The sequence below is a fragment of the Papilio machaon genome, chromosome 19 (assembly GCF_912999745.1).
Source record: "Papilio machaon chromosome 19, ilPapMach1.1, whole genome shotgun sequence".
Lineage (NCBI taxonomy): Eukaryota > Metazoa > Arthropoda > Insecta > Lepidoptera > Papilionidae > Papilio > Papilio machaon.
This window is the reverse complement of record NC_060004.1, coordinates 3,043,887-3,061,048: the sequence shown is the minus strand read 5'-3', so window position 1 is coordinate 3,061,048 and position 17,162 is coordinate 3,043,887. Positions and strand designations below refer to the sequence as shown.

The 17,162-nt window shown below is 32.0% G+C and overlaps 1 protein-coding gene across 1 annotated transcript; it reads right to left on the bottom strand.

Moving 5' to 3' along the window:
- Nucleotides 1-2,550: 2,550 nt before the first annotated feature.
- Nucleotides 2,551-16,891, bottom strand: LOC106721266 (putative fatty acyl-CoA reductase CG8306). Its single transcript, XM_014516173.2, has 12 exons — nucleotides 16,745-16,891; nucleotides 8,122-8,355; nucleotides 7,266-7,517; nucleotides 6,724-6,869; nucleotides 6,179-6,288; nucleotides 5,588-5,671; nucleotides 5,349-5,457; nucleotides 5,122-5,238; nucleotides 4,585-4,704; nucleotides 3,933-4,092; nucleotides 2,947-3,044; nucleotides 2,551-2,764 (listed from the first exon to the last, which is right to left on the bottom strand). Exons 2-12 carry the CDS (start codon nucleotides 8,317-8,319, stop codon nucleotides 2,626-2,628), a joined length of 1,533 nt encoding a protein of 510 aa, XP_014371659.2. The 5' UTR covers nucleotides 8,320-8,355; nucleotides 16,745-16,891; the 3' UTR covers nucleotides 2,551-2,625.
- Nucleotides 16,892-17,162: the final 271 nt, after the last annotated feature.

Genomic DNA, 17,162 nt, shown 5'->3' with positions numbered 1-17,162 from the left:
TGGTAATTAAGAGGGTTGTTTTTTTCCCTGGTCAGTGAAAAGTGCAAATAACTTTTTTAAATTGTACTTAGTTTAAGAGTTACGTTCGATTAAGAACACTGTCGTTATTTTTTTTATTGTTTACTTTTTTATGCCACATATAGAAATTTCACATGTAGACAAACGTTTTATGACTTAAATTAATATTTTTTTTTTTAGTATTTTTCAACTTGATTTCAAATCATGTTTAAGCTCGGTCTATATTTTAAACTTAACGCTGGAATTTCTCAAAATAATTTTTATAATGTCTGATAAATTCAAAAATTTGCATTTAGTTCAAGATTTCTGATATGTTTTTTCTCGTTGTAATAAAAAAAATATTGTAAATTAACAAAAAGTATGATATGTGCCAAATCACTAGTTTTTAAAATGACATCGTGATTGTTTTTTTTTAAAAAATAAGTACATCTCAATTCAAGTGAATCTAAAATCTTGAAAACGTCGAACTCCATACATGGTGTCATTTACATTGATGTATGTATAGTGGAAATTGCAAGATAAAATATATATTGATATATCCATATTGTTAAGTCGAATCTGTAAAAACCAAAAACCTCTATAAGCGAGAATCATTGTCCGGTCCCGACGTACGACCCTCGATAAGCGAGAAACTTCTAAGCGAGAGATATATCGTGCTCCCTTGGACTCTCGCTTATCCAGGTTTGTCTATATGTGTACTATTCGATATTAATGTGAGAAAAAAGATTTTTTCCTGATTTTTTTTTATGTGTTTTATCGTGAAATTTTGCGATGTATTCATTGTTTGTAATATTTATGCTTTAGTTTGAAACAAAGTCCAAGTTTTCAATTTATCTTTTTCTTAGCAAAGTGTTCTTAGTCGAACTTTTCTTAGTTAATAATTTTGATAGTTATAAGTTGAATGGATTTATTAGTGTGTATCGTAGAAAATGTTTGATGTTCCCATATAAAGGTTAAAAGTGGATTTGATAAATTAATTTTATCCAGGAATTTCAAGTTTTGGATTTTTTTTAATTGAGGACTGTTTATTTTTTGCGCCAAATGTTTTATTTTTAAATACTTTTGTAATTTAGAAAAAACGTCCGTCAATTATAAATCCGAAAAGTATGTAAAGTCTATTTTTATAAAGGAATAATAAATAATAATAAATGGCAACATTTAATTATTTGCCGTCCATTTAGAAGGAAAACTGCAGAGTATATTTTCAATAAAAATATAATTATATGACGTATTTGCATTAAATATATGCTTGTTAAAATATACACGTGTATTTTAACTAAACAAAATAATACTTTAGCGTCCATTCTGAAATGAAAATAAAGTTAAACAATAAATTGCCAATTTTTTTTTCATTATATTTTTTTCAATCTTTTTTCTGTCTGACTATCAAATTAAGATATATATTACTGTTTAGTAAAAATATTTGATGAATATTGGTCGTAGTTTTTTTTTTTTTTTGAACTCTAATAATTGCTAAAAATATCTCTACTTTAAATATCAAAATATGTTGTAATAATATTACATTCACAATTATATTTATTTTGACAGTAGTAAAAATGATTACGTCACAAAATAGTTTATCAAATATATTATATAGGTTAATAAAATTATTGTTAATAAGTTTATCATTTTTTTAAATAAATCTACGAAAAGTATGTCTTAAAATAAATTCATATTTCAACCATGTAAAAACCTGACATCACAATAATTAATTATGGGTTTTCACTGTTTGAATACTTGTATAAAAACATGTGATACTTCTATGTAATTAACACAACATGTTTCAATGTAAATTTACATTAAAAATATATATTTCTAAGTACTTATTTTTATTTTCAATATGTTTACTTAAAAGACGCATCTATGTAACAGATGGATATTTATGTATGTTAACGTTGTATGGATGGAGAAAATAAAACCATTGATAAACTTGTTTTTTTTCTGTAGTAATTTATCAGCTTGTTACATCTTCTTTAAAAATCTTCATAATTTATACAAAACAGAACGATTTTTTTTCACCTTAACAATATATTAATTTTCAGCATTCAAAATGACAGAATGAAATAAAGGAATTCCTGTAAAAAATAATCGTTTAGTAATATTACTAAATACATCATCAATAAAAGCATAAGGAATGCGCAATTAAAATGCAGTTTTACTTAAAATTAATGAAAAAAATATAAAAAGAAATACTATGACTATATTAATAATTTTTTTGCAACACATATTTGTTTAATAATAGATAGTAGGAATTAGCATTTATTTGTATGTATGTAATAATAAAAAAAATATTTGTGCTTTTTCCTGTCGTAAATGTCTTTCTATCTTCGTAGTAAATCTTTCGTTCTCACCAAATAAAAATCACAATATAAACAATACCATCAGATCCTTTTTACCAAAATGCATAATTTAGACAAAAATGTCAGATTCGATAGGAGATTTGATTAATGAGGATGTATTATTTAATAAATTAAAAATTTGTATACATGCAATGTATAGCAGGAAGATGTAATTCTATAGGAGATTGTATACTTGGGACATATGTTTATAGGATGTTGTATACATTGGTTATATGTCTGTAGGTAGTTGTATACTTCAACTGTACGTCTACAGGAGACTTAAGAGTATGTATATAAGGGGCGGGGCCCAGGCGCTTTGTGTCATAGTCAGTCCGGTGAGTGCGGCCACTAACAGCCACAGTAGATAGATGATACCGATCTGCCACACAACGTGAGCGGCAAGCAGACTGGAATAAAACATAAGTAAGTTTATATCAGGAATCTGTAAGATTTCATTCAAGAAGTTTGTTGATTATTTTATACTTTGTGACGCTGGAAAGTATCTCTACTATTGTTAAAGCATATGAAATAAAATTTCAGCTATTTATAGAAGAATGTAACTAGATTTAATTTATTTTAAGGAACTTACATCATGTCCTTTTTCCTGGCCGCGGGCAGCGTAGATTCCTTCTCCTTGTTTAGGTACCTTCGTACTCCGAGATGTAACGTCACAAAGTAATCCACCCACTGAAATGTAATCATCAATTAATTATAATTTTTATTTAATGACTAGGTGTCGCACGCGACTCTGTCTGCGCGCAATTAAAATTTGGTAAGTAGCTTATATATTCTACATCTGTGCTAAAATTCATCAAGATCCATCGACCTGTTCCGGAGATACTTTCAAACAAACATCCATCCATTCATCTAAACCTTCGCATTTATTAGTAAGATTAATGAATCTAGTTTGAAAATAAATATATCTATATATATAAAAGAAAGTTGTGTTAGTTACACCATTTATAACTCAAGAACGGCTGAATCGATTTAACAGAAAATTGGTGGGCAGGTAGCTTAGAACCAGGAAAAGGACATAGGATAATTTTTACCCCGTTTTCTATTTTTTATTCCGCGTGGACGGAGTCGCGGGTAAAAGCTAGTATTTTATAAAAACTATTTTACTAACATTATAATTGTGAATGTTTAGATGGATGTTTGTTGAAAGATATCTCCGGAACCGCTCAACAGAACTCAATGAAATTTAGCATTCTTAAATTTATTTTAAATTCGAACGAAATCGCAGGCAAAGGCTAGTTGTTTTATAAAGTGAAATCATATTAAAAAATAAAGGTAACTAATGATATAAGTTAAAGAGAGAAAAGTCATTTAACAGCAATATTTTATGGAAACCATAGATATAGACACACATTAGTTTGTCTATGATGAAAATTGTGGCTATATCATCATCTGCTCACTATACATCTCCGCTAAGGGACTCAGAGCCTACCCTAAGTTATAGGTAACTAGGTAGTCAACCACAGCCAAGTGCGGGTTGACTTCACACATATCATTGAATTTCTTCTCAGATATATGCACCATCACGATGTTTTCCTTCACAGTTGTGTCTATACTTACATCAATATCAGATATATCAATATTGAAAAGTTTGTAGTCTGGTGAAGTGAGAGCGCGACACAGATCGCGTGTGTTGGGATTGTGGTAGCGCCATTCATTGAAGATGAACTTCTCGAGACGCGACAACGACGACCACACATTCTTGTGCAACCGGAACAAACTAGGATACATCGAATATAAACTGATTACTAATCTAGATAATTATAGGTTTCATTGTCTAAACATTTTTAGAACATCCTATAGCTTTTTTTGAAAAAAAAAAAAAAAAAAAGATAAATATTAGGGTATTCTCATCACTGAAAATATTTTGATGATTTTTTTTCTAAGATGTTCTAAAGAGGGCTGAAAATGTTTGCGACTTAAAATTTAAAGAAACATACAGTCGAACACGGATAAGGGAGAATTCAAGAGACATTTGTTTTTTGTTTATAAAAGTTTATCTCTTACCCAAGTTTCTCGCTTGTGGAGGTCGTCCATCAATGATTCTCGCTTATCCAAGTTCGACTGTACATGTATATATTTATCGTTATAAAATAATTTTGCCGGCATTATTACATTATTTTTATTATATGACTTTTAGCTTTGCAACACATTGTTTAACCTAAGATAGTAAAAAAATTAAAACTTGAAATTGTAAAAAAAAATAACTCACATAGGTCTTCCTCCAGTGAGTCGCAGCACCATATCTAGCAACAGCGCAGGGAAAAAGTGGATAAAGATGGCGGACAAGCGGAACAACCAGAGTGACGATACAAACTCCAAGCGCGGGTACCTGAAGAAAGATACAAAAATTACATATACAGATTTCCTAGTGAAATGTGCCTTATAAAGATTCTTTTGCAATTTTTTTTTTTTTCAAAGAGACAATCTTACTAATATTATAACTGCGAATGTTTGGATGGATGGTAGTATGGATGGATGGAAGTTTGGCCGGAACGGCACAATGGATACTAATGAAATTTGGCATAGAACTACATAGTCTAAAAGAACACATAGGGTACTAATAAAGTATTTTTAATTCCGCGCGGACAGAGTCACGGGCGATAATAAAACTAGTATAAAACATTCGATTTGAACTCAATATAAAACAGCATTCCCAAGATTTAATTACTGCAACTTTGTAAAATGACTTCCACATTGAAATTTGTGTAGATTTGTCATAATAAATAATATAAATCAATACATTTACCAGACAGCGCTCTTTAGTGGGTACTTGTGCAGCATTTCATTAACATGGTGGTCGAGCATTATCCAACGGAAAGGTTTCTGCGTTGATGACGAGCAGTGGTACACCGTCAGACCTGACCTGAAGATAAGATTGTATACTTAAAAATATCTAGTTAAAAAAAAAGCTATATTAATATCAACATTTTAATTGCTAAACTAAATTAAGCTAAAATAAGTATGAGTACTTACTTTTCCTTAGCAGCATGCCAGCCGGCTACTAATAGTTGGTTAACAACCACATCTACTGGGATATAATCAGCTATATTATTCTTACACAGCGGCAAACGACGGACTACACCTGAAATTAAAATCTAGATCATATAACCTACTTATATAATTATCGGATTTTCTTCGATTTAATTTTACAAGATTAACACATTCAACACTATAACATTTAAATATCGTGGTAAAGTTTTGTTAAGGAATACCTTTAGCCGCCCCCATGAGGAATCCCTGCGGGCCAACTTTAGAGCATGTCCATCCCGGAACTGGCTCCTTCCATGCAGCAACAACTGTTTAAAAACATTTAATTTGTTACAAGAGGTGTATTAACTCTAAACCGGTTCTAAAGTTCAGATCACATAGACTTGGACTATTCAGCTGCGGCTTAATGACTAAATTTGTAGCTCACGGCTCATGGTAATGCATTTTAACTATATGAGCCAGCCGCAGCTCGAAATCGTAATTCTATGCAGGTACAAATTGAGCTCAGCTGTGAGCTAGATCTGCTTCACACTTGTGATCTGTGAGCTGATCTGCAAGTCATCAATTTTAGTTGAGATACTCATGACTATTTGAGTTGAGTATTAGAGATGAGTATGTGAAAAAATAACTTCTTCTAGAAACTAAAGCAGAAGTACATTGACAAAAAGACTTGGTAACCATTGGTTTCCTTTGCCGAAATGACAAGAACATATTGTAATCTCACATATTATTTTTTCTGACAAGACAAAAATAACAGTTTTACACAGGTTTTTAGCAGTGGAAACCAACAGTTATATAGTAAAATGTATACATACTCATGGTTGGCCTGACAATAGTACAAGGGAAGAGGTCGGCACAATTCTTCACTTCATGCTCCGCCAAGTGTTTTGTGAAAGTATATGTGTTAAGATGATTTTTAAGAATTCTGCAAAACGAAATAAAAAATTCTAATTTCTCATTTATTTATCAGAACATTTTAAATCTTACTAATATGCGAATGTTTAGAATGTTTGTATGAAGGTATCTGCAAATTGGCTCAACAGATCTTGCTTAAATTTGGCACAGATGTTAAAATATACATAGTCTGGAAGAACACATAGGCGACTTATTAAGTTTTTTTTTTTAAATTCCGCGCGGACGGAGTCATGAGCGACAGCTATTCTTTAATATTGTTTATTTTTAAAATATATAATAGTCTTACAACCCTACTGCCAAACTTAACTTAGTGGATTAAAAATCTCTGCCGCACTCAGTTTCCAAACAATTCCTTACTGTTGATTTGTCAATCTACAAAGTTCCCTTTTAGTGACTGTAATAACTAAGAATTTAAGAATATAGAAAGGCTTGTGAAAATACTTACTGAGGTTCAATTTCATTCAGTGCATCATCATTCAAAGTTTTAACCAATGATATGACTTTCTCCACATCCTCAGGAGCATCATATACTTTCTCATGGGCCTCAGTTAGGTAAGAGTTAACATAGGCTGAAGATACATGAACCATCACCTTTAAAAAAACTAATTGTTAGACTAGATTCAATTACTATTGAACCTGGATAAGCGAGTTGAGTCAAGATATTTTTCTTGTTTATTGGGATTTATCTCTAACCCCGAATATCTCACGGTTGTCTTTTGGACGCGAACAATGACTCTCGCTTATAGATGTTTCTCACTTACCCAGGTTAAACTGTATGGTAAAGATGAACAGTTAAGACTTTGGTGGGAATAATCTTAAAATGTCAGAGAATGATTGAGCCTTAATAAAGAAATTCACACACTTTTTGCTTGCACCGAGGTACATATTATTTTTACTCTTTAGATTTTAAGTTATTGTTTTGACATTTTCAATTCATACAATGCCTAGATCTAGTTTTATTTATTAATAAATATTTAGAATAAGTACCTTTAAAGATTTAATTTCTTTACACAGTTCCATCACCCTCCTTGTGCCCAGAATATTAATCTTCACTGTGGGCTTCAAGTTGTCCTCAAAGTCGAGTGTTGCGGCTGAATGTATGACCACATTGACATTATTGACCAACATATCACGGTCTGTTTGGCTCAGGCCCAAGTCATCTTCACCCACATCACCCGCAACTGCTACTAACTTGTTGAATACATCTTTTGATCCAGTTTCTAGTAGCTTCTCAAATACCTGAAAAAAGTGTAATTTTATGTAAGTAAAATAAATGCTTAATTTGGCACATTATAGAGAAATGTAGCTTGTCTCCAACATTTCAAATGAAACATCAAATACTGTGTGCCTTACTGTAACCAGAAAACATTCTTGTTTTTATTTTTTAATCCGATATTTATCCAAGTTAAGTGTATTTGTATGAACTGATCTCACTATAAATTTTTCTTTGAATAATTTATTGATGAAGTGCACATAATAATTTGTAGATGTAAATTCAGTGTTGAAGACATGCAGATATGTTTATAACCATTTACATATTTATTAAGACATAATAAAACATTGTATTCATTATTAAAATGGCTAGTCATAATAATTCTATTTCACACAATCTTTTATTTCGTTGAATTTACTTTGAATTAAATTGAACAAAAATGTAACTTTTAACTCATTACATTTTTAGTAAAACAAAACACTACACACCACTGTGAAACATAACCGATTCTTTTTCTTTGTTACTTCTCATTTATTACACTTATTAAGACAAGTAAAACAACACAGACTTGTACACGTTTTCACAAAGCTATCCTTTTCTAATTAGTAAATATTCTCTTTAAAGCCTTACCGGGTTTCCAGGAAATTCTTCTAACCTTTTAGATATTTCCTTTCCTTTCTTCGGCCGCATAAGTAAATACAATTTTCCAACATCTGGGATCGTTCTTAAAATCTTCTCGATCAGACATAAGCCTACAAAACCTGTGCCTCCAGTTATAAAGAAATTTTTGCCGCTATAGAAAGCACGTACTTCTGACGGTTCCGTCATTTTAACTAACTTTTTTCCGCTTTATAAGTTTTATGTCTGTAACAAACAATTGTAAATTGTGTAGATAAATACTGATAACTACTAAGAGTAGTAAAATAAACTTATGAGAACAATAGCAAAATCAATGTTTTCTTCAGCTGAATTTGACATTTTCAGTTAACGGCGAAATTGGCTACATGGCATTTTGCCAAAATTTATGATTTTTATCGTTATTACAGTAGGTTTTAGTTAAAATGACAAAGTATTATTTTCCCTTATTGTCTATTTTACTTATCTTTAATAAAATACCTTGTAATTAATTATAACATTTTACTATTTCTACGATATGAATTTATTTGAAAGCCGAAAAAAAATTTGAAAGATAGACAAAAACGGTATCTGCCTATGACGTTAATTAGAAAACCTTAACATTAGGTTCTTCAAACCAAGGATTTTGTTATAAGATGTTTCACCTTTTAAACTCTCATTAGCATAAGAATTTGGGTAAAAAGTATAAAATTAAATCATATAATTAAGTATAACATGAAACAGATAGGTTGGTATTTTAAGATTTGTATATATTTAATTAGTACTGACTGCAAATTTTATGGAAAGTTTTTATTCTTTTAGTCTCGCTTTTACACTACCGCCTTATCAAATTACGGCAGTAATTCTAACCTCACGTCTAAAGTGTGAAACTCAAACAGCATATTGTATTTCTGAATCCAGTATAATACCGGAATTGTAAGTTATGGGTATCAATTACAATGGCTCGTACGCTCTCGTCTTACTTACTTTTTTATGCTTTTTCTCAAATAAAGTATAGCCTAAACCAAGTGTTTTAACTCAAATAAAACATCATGTCATCCCTTTCATTGTCCTTGCAGAAACTGAGTTAGTAATAATGTTTTTGTATAGGTTTTTGGGCTGTGGAAACTCAGGATAACAGTGACTCGTCACAAAAAAAGTAAATACGCTTACGCTAGTACACTGCCTAAAATAATTGGCAAACATTGTCTTCGTCGCAGTAACGTCATTCGCAGAAAAACTCCAGTGGTACCAGTTAGACGAGAGAACCGTAGCAAAAAAACTGCCGTATTCAAGAACAAAAGGATGCCGTGGAAATAATTACACATATTATAACAATGTGAGGATAAATTCTGAAGGAGTTGCAATGCAAATCCGACCAATTTAACTAAAAATTTTTAACTAAAAACTGAATGATAAAAATGTATTCCAATGATCAGATTACTCAAGAGTTAAGCACCTTGTAATCTGCAGGTCCTGGGTTTGCATCCCGCCATCTACGAATGTGATTTTCGATTTTCATTTATACAAAGTTCTTACGATAAAGAAAAACACCGCAATGCAACTCGCACTTATCAGTAAAAAGAAATTTCTGAGATACGTATGAATTCCCGGGAGAAAAAGTCGGCGAAAAGTGGATTGCGGAAGTTTGTTTTGGCCACGCAAAATGGAGATCCGTGGTCTCTGCCTATCCCTTTGGGTTACAGGTGTGAATTGTGTGTGTATTTATACGCGAATACATATATATTTATAATAACTAGTATTTAGTTTTTAACACATGGAACATTTGTGAAAAAAGTTCCATTGAAAGTGAAGTGAAATGAAATACACGCACATTGTTTTTACACACGAGTGAATGTAGTTTTTTTTGGGTTAAGAAGGTATAAATAACTTTTTAAGAAAGCTATTTTTAAAGTATAAGTTTTATCGTCTGAAAAAAGAGAACATCGAATAAATGTGAAGACACACGTTATGGAGTATAAAAGCTGTAGTCAGGAATGTAAATAATAATTATAATATGGGACAGACTGAAAGTTGACAGATTGTGAAGGTATAGAAAGTAACCGCACCCAACACGATATACGGCTCTATGAAATGTTGCCGTTAAGTTAACCTATAGGATAGACTTGGTCATTCTGAGTGGAGTTAAGCCAAATAAGAAATATCTCTGTTTTAGGTGTAAGCAGAAGACAACTATTGATTTTATTTATTCAATTTTAAAGTGACGAAGTAAACAAGCTAATCATTAAAAATGATAAATAAACGCAAATATGCTGTGTAATATTCCATAACACGCAAACAAGTTTCTTATTCAATGGTACATGAATAATTTATATACAAAGGTTATTCTTTACAAATAAATATAAAAATAATCTTCGAAGATTCATAAAATAAAAAAATTAAAGAACAATTAAAGTAATTCTTTCCACCAGTTCTTTTTTTATTAGAAAAGGATAGAATTTTGTAGATTGATGTCGAAAACTTTTCTCAAATAGATCGTCAAGTATTGAAGTAATAAATGGCTATCGAATAAAAATTAACGACGGATTTGCTTCCATACTTGTTTTGTTATCAATTCAAATTAATCTTATACACGTCTTCTATAATATCTATTAAACTATCAATAAATACGACGTGTACAGAAGTAGGTAGTAACTAATAATTAATAGGTTTGTTCAGTCTAAGGTCACAAACGAATTGTACACGGATATGTCAGTTTTCACAGTTGTATTTGTGTAATGATTGATGTAACCGAACGTTTATGAATTTTCGTAGTTTGCAACATACTAGGCACATAATAAAATTCCTAGATCTAAACGAATTTCTCATCGAGAGAATAAAATAATACACATAAGAAACACTTTTAAATTTTATGTAAAAATATAGGCCGATTGAATATACATTGTATATTTTCTCTTCATTTTATATTTTATTATATTAATCTAACAAATAACTATTAAAACAGAATATAATAACATTTATTACCACTTTTATGATATTCATTTTCAAGGTTAATGGAACAGACGAGTCGCATTGTTTTTTTACCAACAAAAAATGATGAACGTCTTGAAATTGAATGCACCTTCCGTGTACGTAATTATAGAAAAATAATATGTATACTTATAAATGAAGACTAATAATACATACTAGTGATGCAACGGATGTCTGTTTCCGTTTCCGCAAGTGCGGAAGTTCCGCACGCTTTTCAACATCCGTTTCTGCTTCTGTTTCCGCAACTTTTATAACGGAGATAAAACGGAACTTTACGACGGCTGAGAGATCCAAATGCGCGGCGCGAGACGCGCTGTTTGAAACAATCAGTTTTTCTTGCTGGAGTAAACTGTCTAGTTGTTGTCCATATAAAATTTGACAACTGGCAAAATGTGACTATTTCATACTTACGAGTTATTAAATGTACTTTTGAATAAGTGATAACCATGTAATATATCATCATCATTATTATCATCAGGTCACTAAACATCCCCATTGAGGGGCTCGGAGCCTACCCCAGATTAGGGGTGACTAGGCCATAGTCAACCACACTGGCCCAGAGCGGGTTGACTTCACACATATCATTGAATTTTTTCTCAGATATGTGCAGGCATAATCACTATGTTTTCCTTCACCGTAAGAACGTCGGATAAATGTACATATGTAAATAGAAAAACACATTGGTACATGGCGGGATTAGAACCCAGTTCCTGCAGATTGCAAGTCAAGTGCCACGAGCCACCGACGCCTAATAATTATATCTTTTTCTAATCTAGATTAGGTGTATTTGATACTTAACACATTCACTGTTTACAAAATAAAAAAGGTAACAGCTGGGAGCCAAAACTTTTTATGGTGAATTTTTATTTAGTATCTTGGAACATAATTATTTCAATAAAAAACACATTTTTTGCATTTGAGCGCTAGGGATGGCAATGATTTAGTTCACTAATATGTAGATATTTGTTCCACGATCGCATTTCTGTGTACTAATATGTTACAAAATTTTTACAAAGTCAAGTTTTTCATCAAATTCCAGAATATTGAGTAAAACATGTAAGGATACTAATCAAAACAAGCTTTTATCTTCTTGATTCAAGATCTTGTAACATTTCATACACACCCACACATACACACACGTATACACACACTTACAGGACATACATATATTTAAAAAATATACATACAGAACAAAGTTTAGACTTAGCTTCATGTGATACAAGATATTTGTATGTTTGCCTCCGTACGAACGTGGTACTAATCACTACAACACTGTAAGAATGAAACTAATACTCATTTTCGTTAGTTGACTATATCGCCAGAGTGGCCACACAAAGCAACATGGACTCGCTTCAAACGCCGGCGGCTTACTGGCTACTACAAAGTGAACGGGCGCCTGGCTCGGATCCGAGGGGGAGGCGGTGCTACTAATAGCTCTGCCCACTCGGATCCGAGTGATCAGCAGTGAATGTATTAATAAAGAAATATATTTGTAAAATGGTTTTAATATTTAAAAGCCTCCGTTTGTCAACACATATTTTAACTTATTGCAGCACAGTAAAAATACATACATTGAAGGCTAAAGGACACCGATATCCAATGCCTTAATAAATTAAAAACAAATACAAACTGTTTTTACCAAAAAAAATGTAAATATGTTTTTTTTTTTCATATTATTTACACTTCTGTTTCCGCATCCGCTTCCGTTTCCGTTTCTGCTAAAATTTATTTTTGACATCTGTTTCCGTTTCTGGTTCCGCTAAGACACTTCCGTTGCATCACTAATACATACCAATGTCTCTTGTTCTTAATTACTGAAAAAAACCAAGAACAAGTATTTTTACGGATGTTTTGGCTGAGGTAAACCCCAGTTTTGCTTGTCTGAGGGTCGAAATCGAACTATGGCTTAATATATCTTATACTCTCCATCTTTTATATTCAACCAATATATTCTAATAGTAAGGTTATCTGCCGTGTCGAGTCATTCGACAGCCACTTAAATAGTAGATTTATCCTACTAAGTGTACACCAATTGCCTCTTTTAAAACCCTATAAGTGAGATAGAGCAATAAAACCAACGTTATTGCCTTTTATTCAGAGCGCATAGTTCAGGGGCCCTTGCCCTCTGCGGTGAGCAACGAAATATGCGCTGCCTATGTAGACGAACAAAACGGTAAATGCGCCTCGTTATACCTCGACCTAGAATCGCTTCTTGTTGATGTATGTCTATTATTAATTTTTCACTTTATCTTCTCCCTATGTTGATACACTATATCGTTACTGCTTTATCATACATCTTTCTAATCTCAATCGGTTGTAGTATGTATGTTCACTCCCTTCTTTTACTTGTCTTTCACACAAATTTGTCTGTCAGTATCTGTTACGTGTTTGTTCCAGGTAATCTCCAGAATTGCTGGACCGACATTGATGGGGCTTGGACCAGAATGTAGGGCTAGTTTTTGTTTTACATTTGTAATTTTTATGGGGATCAATAAGTGTAAGCCGTTTCGACGTTTACCAATGTATAACATAAAAATCGTCTTAAAAATTAATTGTTAAGGAAATTTAATTCCAGAACTTTTCTGAAATGAAGTAGTAAAATTTTGTGAATAATATAATTGACTTAATATGTTAGTACAATATAATTAAATAAATCTTTTAGTTAGTAGCGTTTGTGAAATGCATATTCACAGCATCTGTCTGTTGTGGTTGTATAAAGCGAGGAAGTGGAATGTATTCTAAATGGAAGCATCCTATTAGCATAAGAATGAGATTGTAGCCATCAGATTGATGCGACGACGACGATTTACTTTCGTTTGTGATATGAAAGAAGGAAAGTAAGCTGTAGAGACAGCAGTTGAATGGTCACAGAAAAATCAGATTATCTTGCGAAGTTCCTTTCACGAAGGTTTTGGTATATACTAAATTGGTTTATAACAAAACAACTTATGCTTTCTATATTAAAACGAACTGAGTCATCTTTTTAACTTTCTAAAGATTTAAATATAGCAGTGAATGTTCGCAAGCTGTATTTAGTGTTTGTCGACCGCAAAACAACCTCAAAACAAAAGTGACGTAATATTTCACTATTGCAGAAATAGTTATTACACTTCGTGTATTATGAGCCATAAAACTAAATCTGAAGAACAATAACTTTGTACAAGTAACCTGCACTGGCTTTGCAAGGATAACTAAACCTTACTTCTTACTTATATTATAAATGCGAATGTTTGGATGGATGGATGGATGTTTGTTAGAAAGTATCCCAAAACGGCTTAACGGATCTGGATGAAATATAGCATGGATATAAAAGGCTACTGATGAAGTTTTTTTTTAATCCCGCGCGGACGGTGTCGCTGGTGACATCTATAAGAAAATAAAGCATGTTGCTGGTTAGATCCAATTTACACATAGCTGCTAGACGCGTCGAATAGGCTACTCGCAAGTGGAAATAGGCACTTATTCGCGACTTATAGAAGATACTTTCTCTTGTTGAAAGAATTTTAAAAGATCTGAATTTAAAATTTATATTTTTTCTTTTTTAGATCATGGTATCTGTTTATATCCGTAGAGTGTGGTGGCCATTATTTTCGCAAACCAATGTATACGGTATATTACTTTAGACTTGAGCAAGGTCAATGCCCGGTCGATCGGTTTTGATTTCGATGTGTGAACAACTTCGACGTGGGTGCAATATTAATTTCATCATTACTCAAATACAAACCTTAAAAATACTTCTATGTAACATAGGCTTTATATTTATTTATTATTTAAAACATAAGTGAAGTCGTGAAGGTATCCTAATGAATCTACATAACAAAAAACTTACCTATTTTTATATACATAATTCATTCTAAATTAATTTAATAATTCAAATTAGATACTAATCAATGACTAGAAATTTTTGCTGCAACATATTTGATTTGGATATTATCATATGGAAAATTTAAATGGAAACTTACTTTATGATTCAGTCCAATAAAACTAGATTCGTATTTTGCTCGTGTTCCGTAAACAGATTTAAGATAATGAATATTTACGTAGTAATAGTCAATTTCCACTACCTTAAGACCAGTACAGAAACATATCGGATTCTCTTTTTAAAGAGATTGAGAGATTGATTCAAAGATCAATAAAACCTTAGGTACTTATCATTTCCCTGGCCTTATCCCACTCACGTTAGATCAGCGCACGAGGTTTTATCAACCTTAATGTTTAATTTTTACTGCCAGCCTGTCGAGAACCTTACTTGGGAGCAAACAACATTTTGGTAATATTATAAATGCTAATGGTTGTATGGATCTCGATGAAATTTTGGTAAAGATGTAAATCAAGGATTCCCAAAGGGGTCGATATGGACCCCTGGGTTCGATATTGAACTTAAGGCATTGCTAATTCTCACTCTGTCTTTTTCTATTGACCTAAGTCAGAATGAATAATAATATTAAATTTAAATAAATAAATTTAAATTTATTTACTTTATCTATCATATAAAAACCAGCCAGACGGAGACAGAATAAATATACCTACATATATTCTATAATAATAATTGACCTTAAAAGTAGATAATTTGGCTATGGGGGTCTGGGGTAACGGTTCATTTTGGAAAAGGGGGTCACTTGTCCAAAATAGTTTGGGGATCCCTGATGTAAATAGAACATAGTCTGGAAGAACACATTAGGCATACGATCCCGGAAATTATTTAGGTTTCAATGGGTATCCTATTATTAACATATCAACTCGATAACTCGGCAAAGGTTCAATATATCTTATTGAAATTAGGCTCAGATATAGAACATAGTCTCGAGTAACACATGAGACCACCGCCACCTTTTTATTTATTAATTCTGCTAAGATGAAGTCGCGGGTTAGTTAGTAATAAAAAATATTCAAACAGGTTACACATTATTTGAATTACTTTAGAGAAAACCTGTTTTTATCTATGCAAACTAGGCATTTCATCTAATAGTAGCAATAATATAAAGAGCATCCGGCACACGTAATCATCTTTATTTTTTTCTTGACAGCAGTAACTCGCCTGGTGCAATTCCTGCAGCAGGGATATGCTGCTGCGGTCTCTATCACTTTTAATACCGTTAGTGTGTCATTAAAATTTTATTTCTTAAACTTTTTGTTGTTTTCTTACATTTTTTTTTGGTATATCTATCGGTGGATTAGCTGAGAGTTTTGTAAAAAATAAAATAAAAAAGTGCGAATGTTAATAAAAAATATTCAAATTTCGAACGGAACCCTAAAAGTTAAGTGATTTAAGCAAGGTTAACTGATACGTAGGTATCATAGGAGTGTAATCTTTACAATGATTACACAACTTAACTTGTTACTCGCTTTATAACACGGTTTAATGAAAAATAACATCGCCATGTTAAAGGTTTGCGCTTCGTGGAAAATTACGCGGAGAAAGTCTTAAATCTGAATTGTAACATTTGTACATTTAATAAGCGAGAATACCGACATAGACAAAAATAAAAATAATTTATAACTTAATTTGAACCATGAATAACTATGGCAGATTTTGAGAACAGTTTTACAAAACGTTTAAGATGCCAATAATTGAATTAACACTTAGCCTTAGTATGACCACATATTTTTGAAAATTAAAGTTAGTGTTGAAATATAAAATACATACCCTTTTTCAGTTTAAATGAAAGCACAATTTAACACAGCACACGTTGGCTTACACAGCGAGCATCAGTAACGGCACAATAGTGACTGGCCGGACGCGCAGACGCAGCAAAGTTAAAAACGCCGTGTGTACACTTCAATACAAATAAAATAGTCTCTATAGCACAAAGCACTAAAATTCACATTCACTAACACTCTTTTCATAATAGTAGTTCTTTTTAAGCTAAATTTATGGTAATGTTGGCTATTAGATACGAATGTGTTTTTAAATATTCGTTGGGGCACGTGTATATGTTTTTTTCGAAAACTATATCAGTTACCATTATCAAATCGAGTTAGTCCACTGCTGGACGTAGGTCTCCCCCATCGATTGACACAATGTCCGATCATGTGCCACCCGCACTCAGTACACTCTCACAATA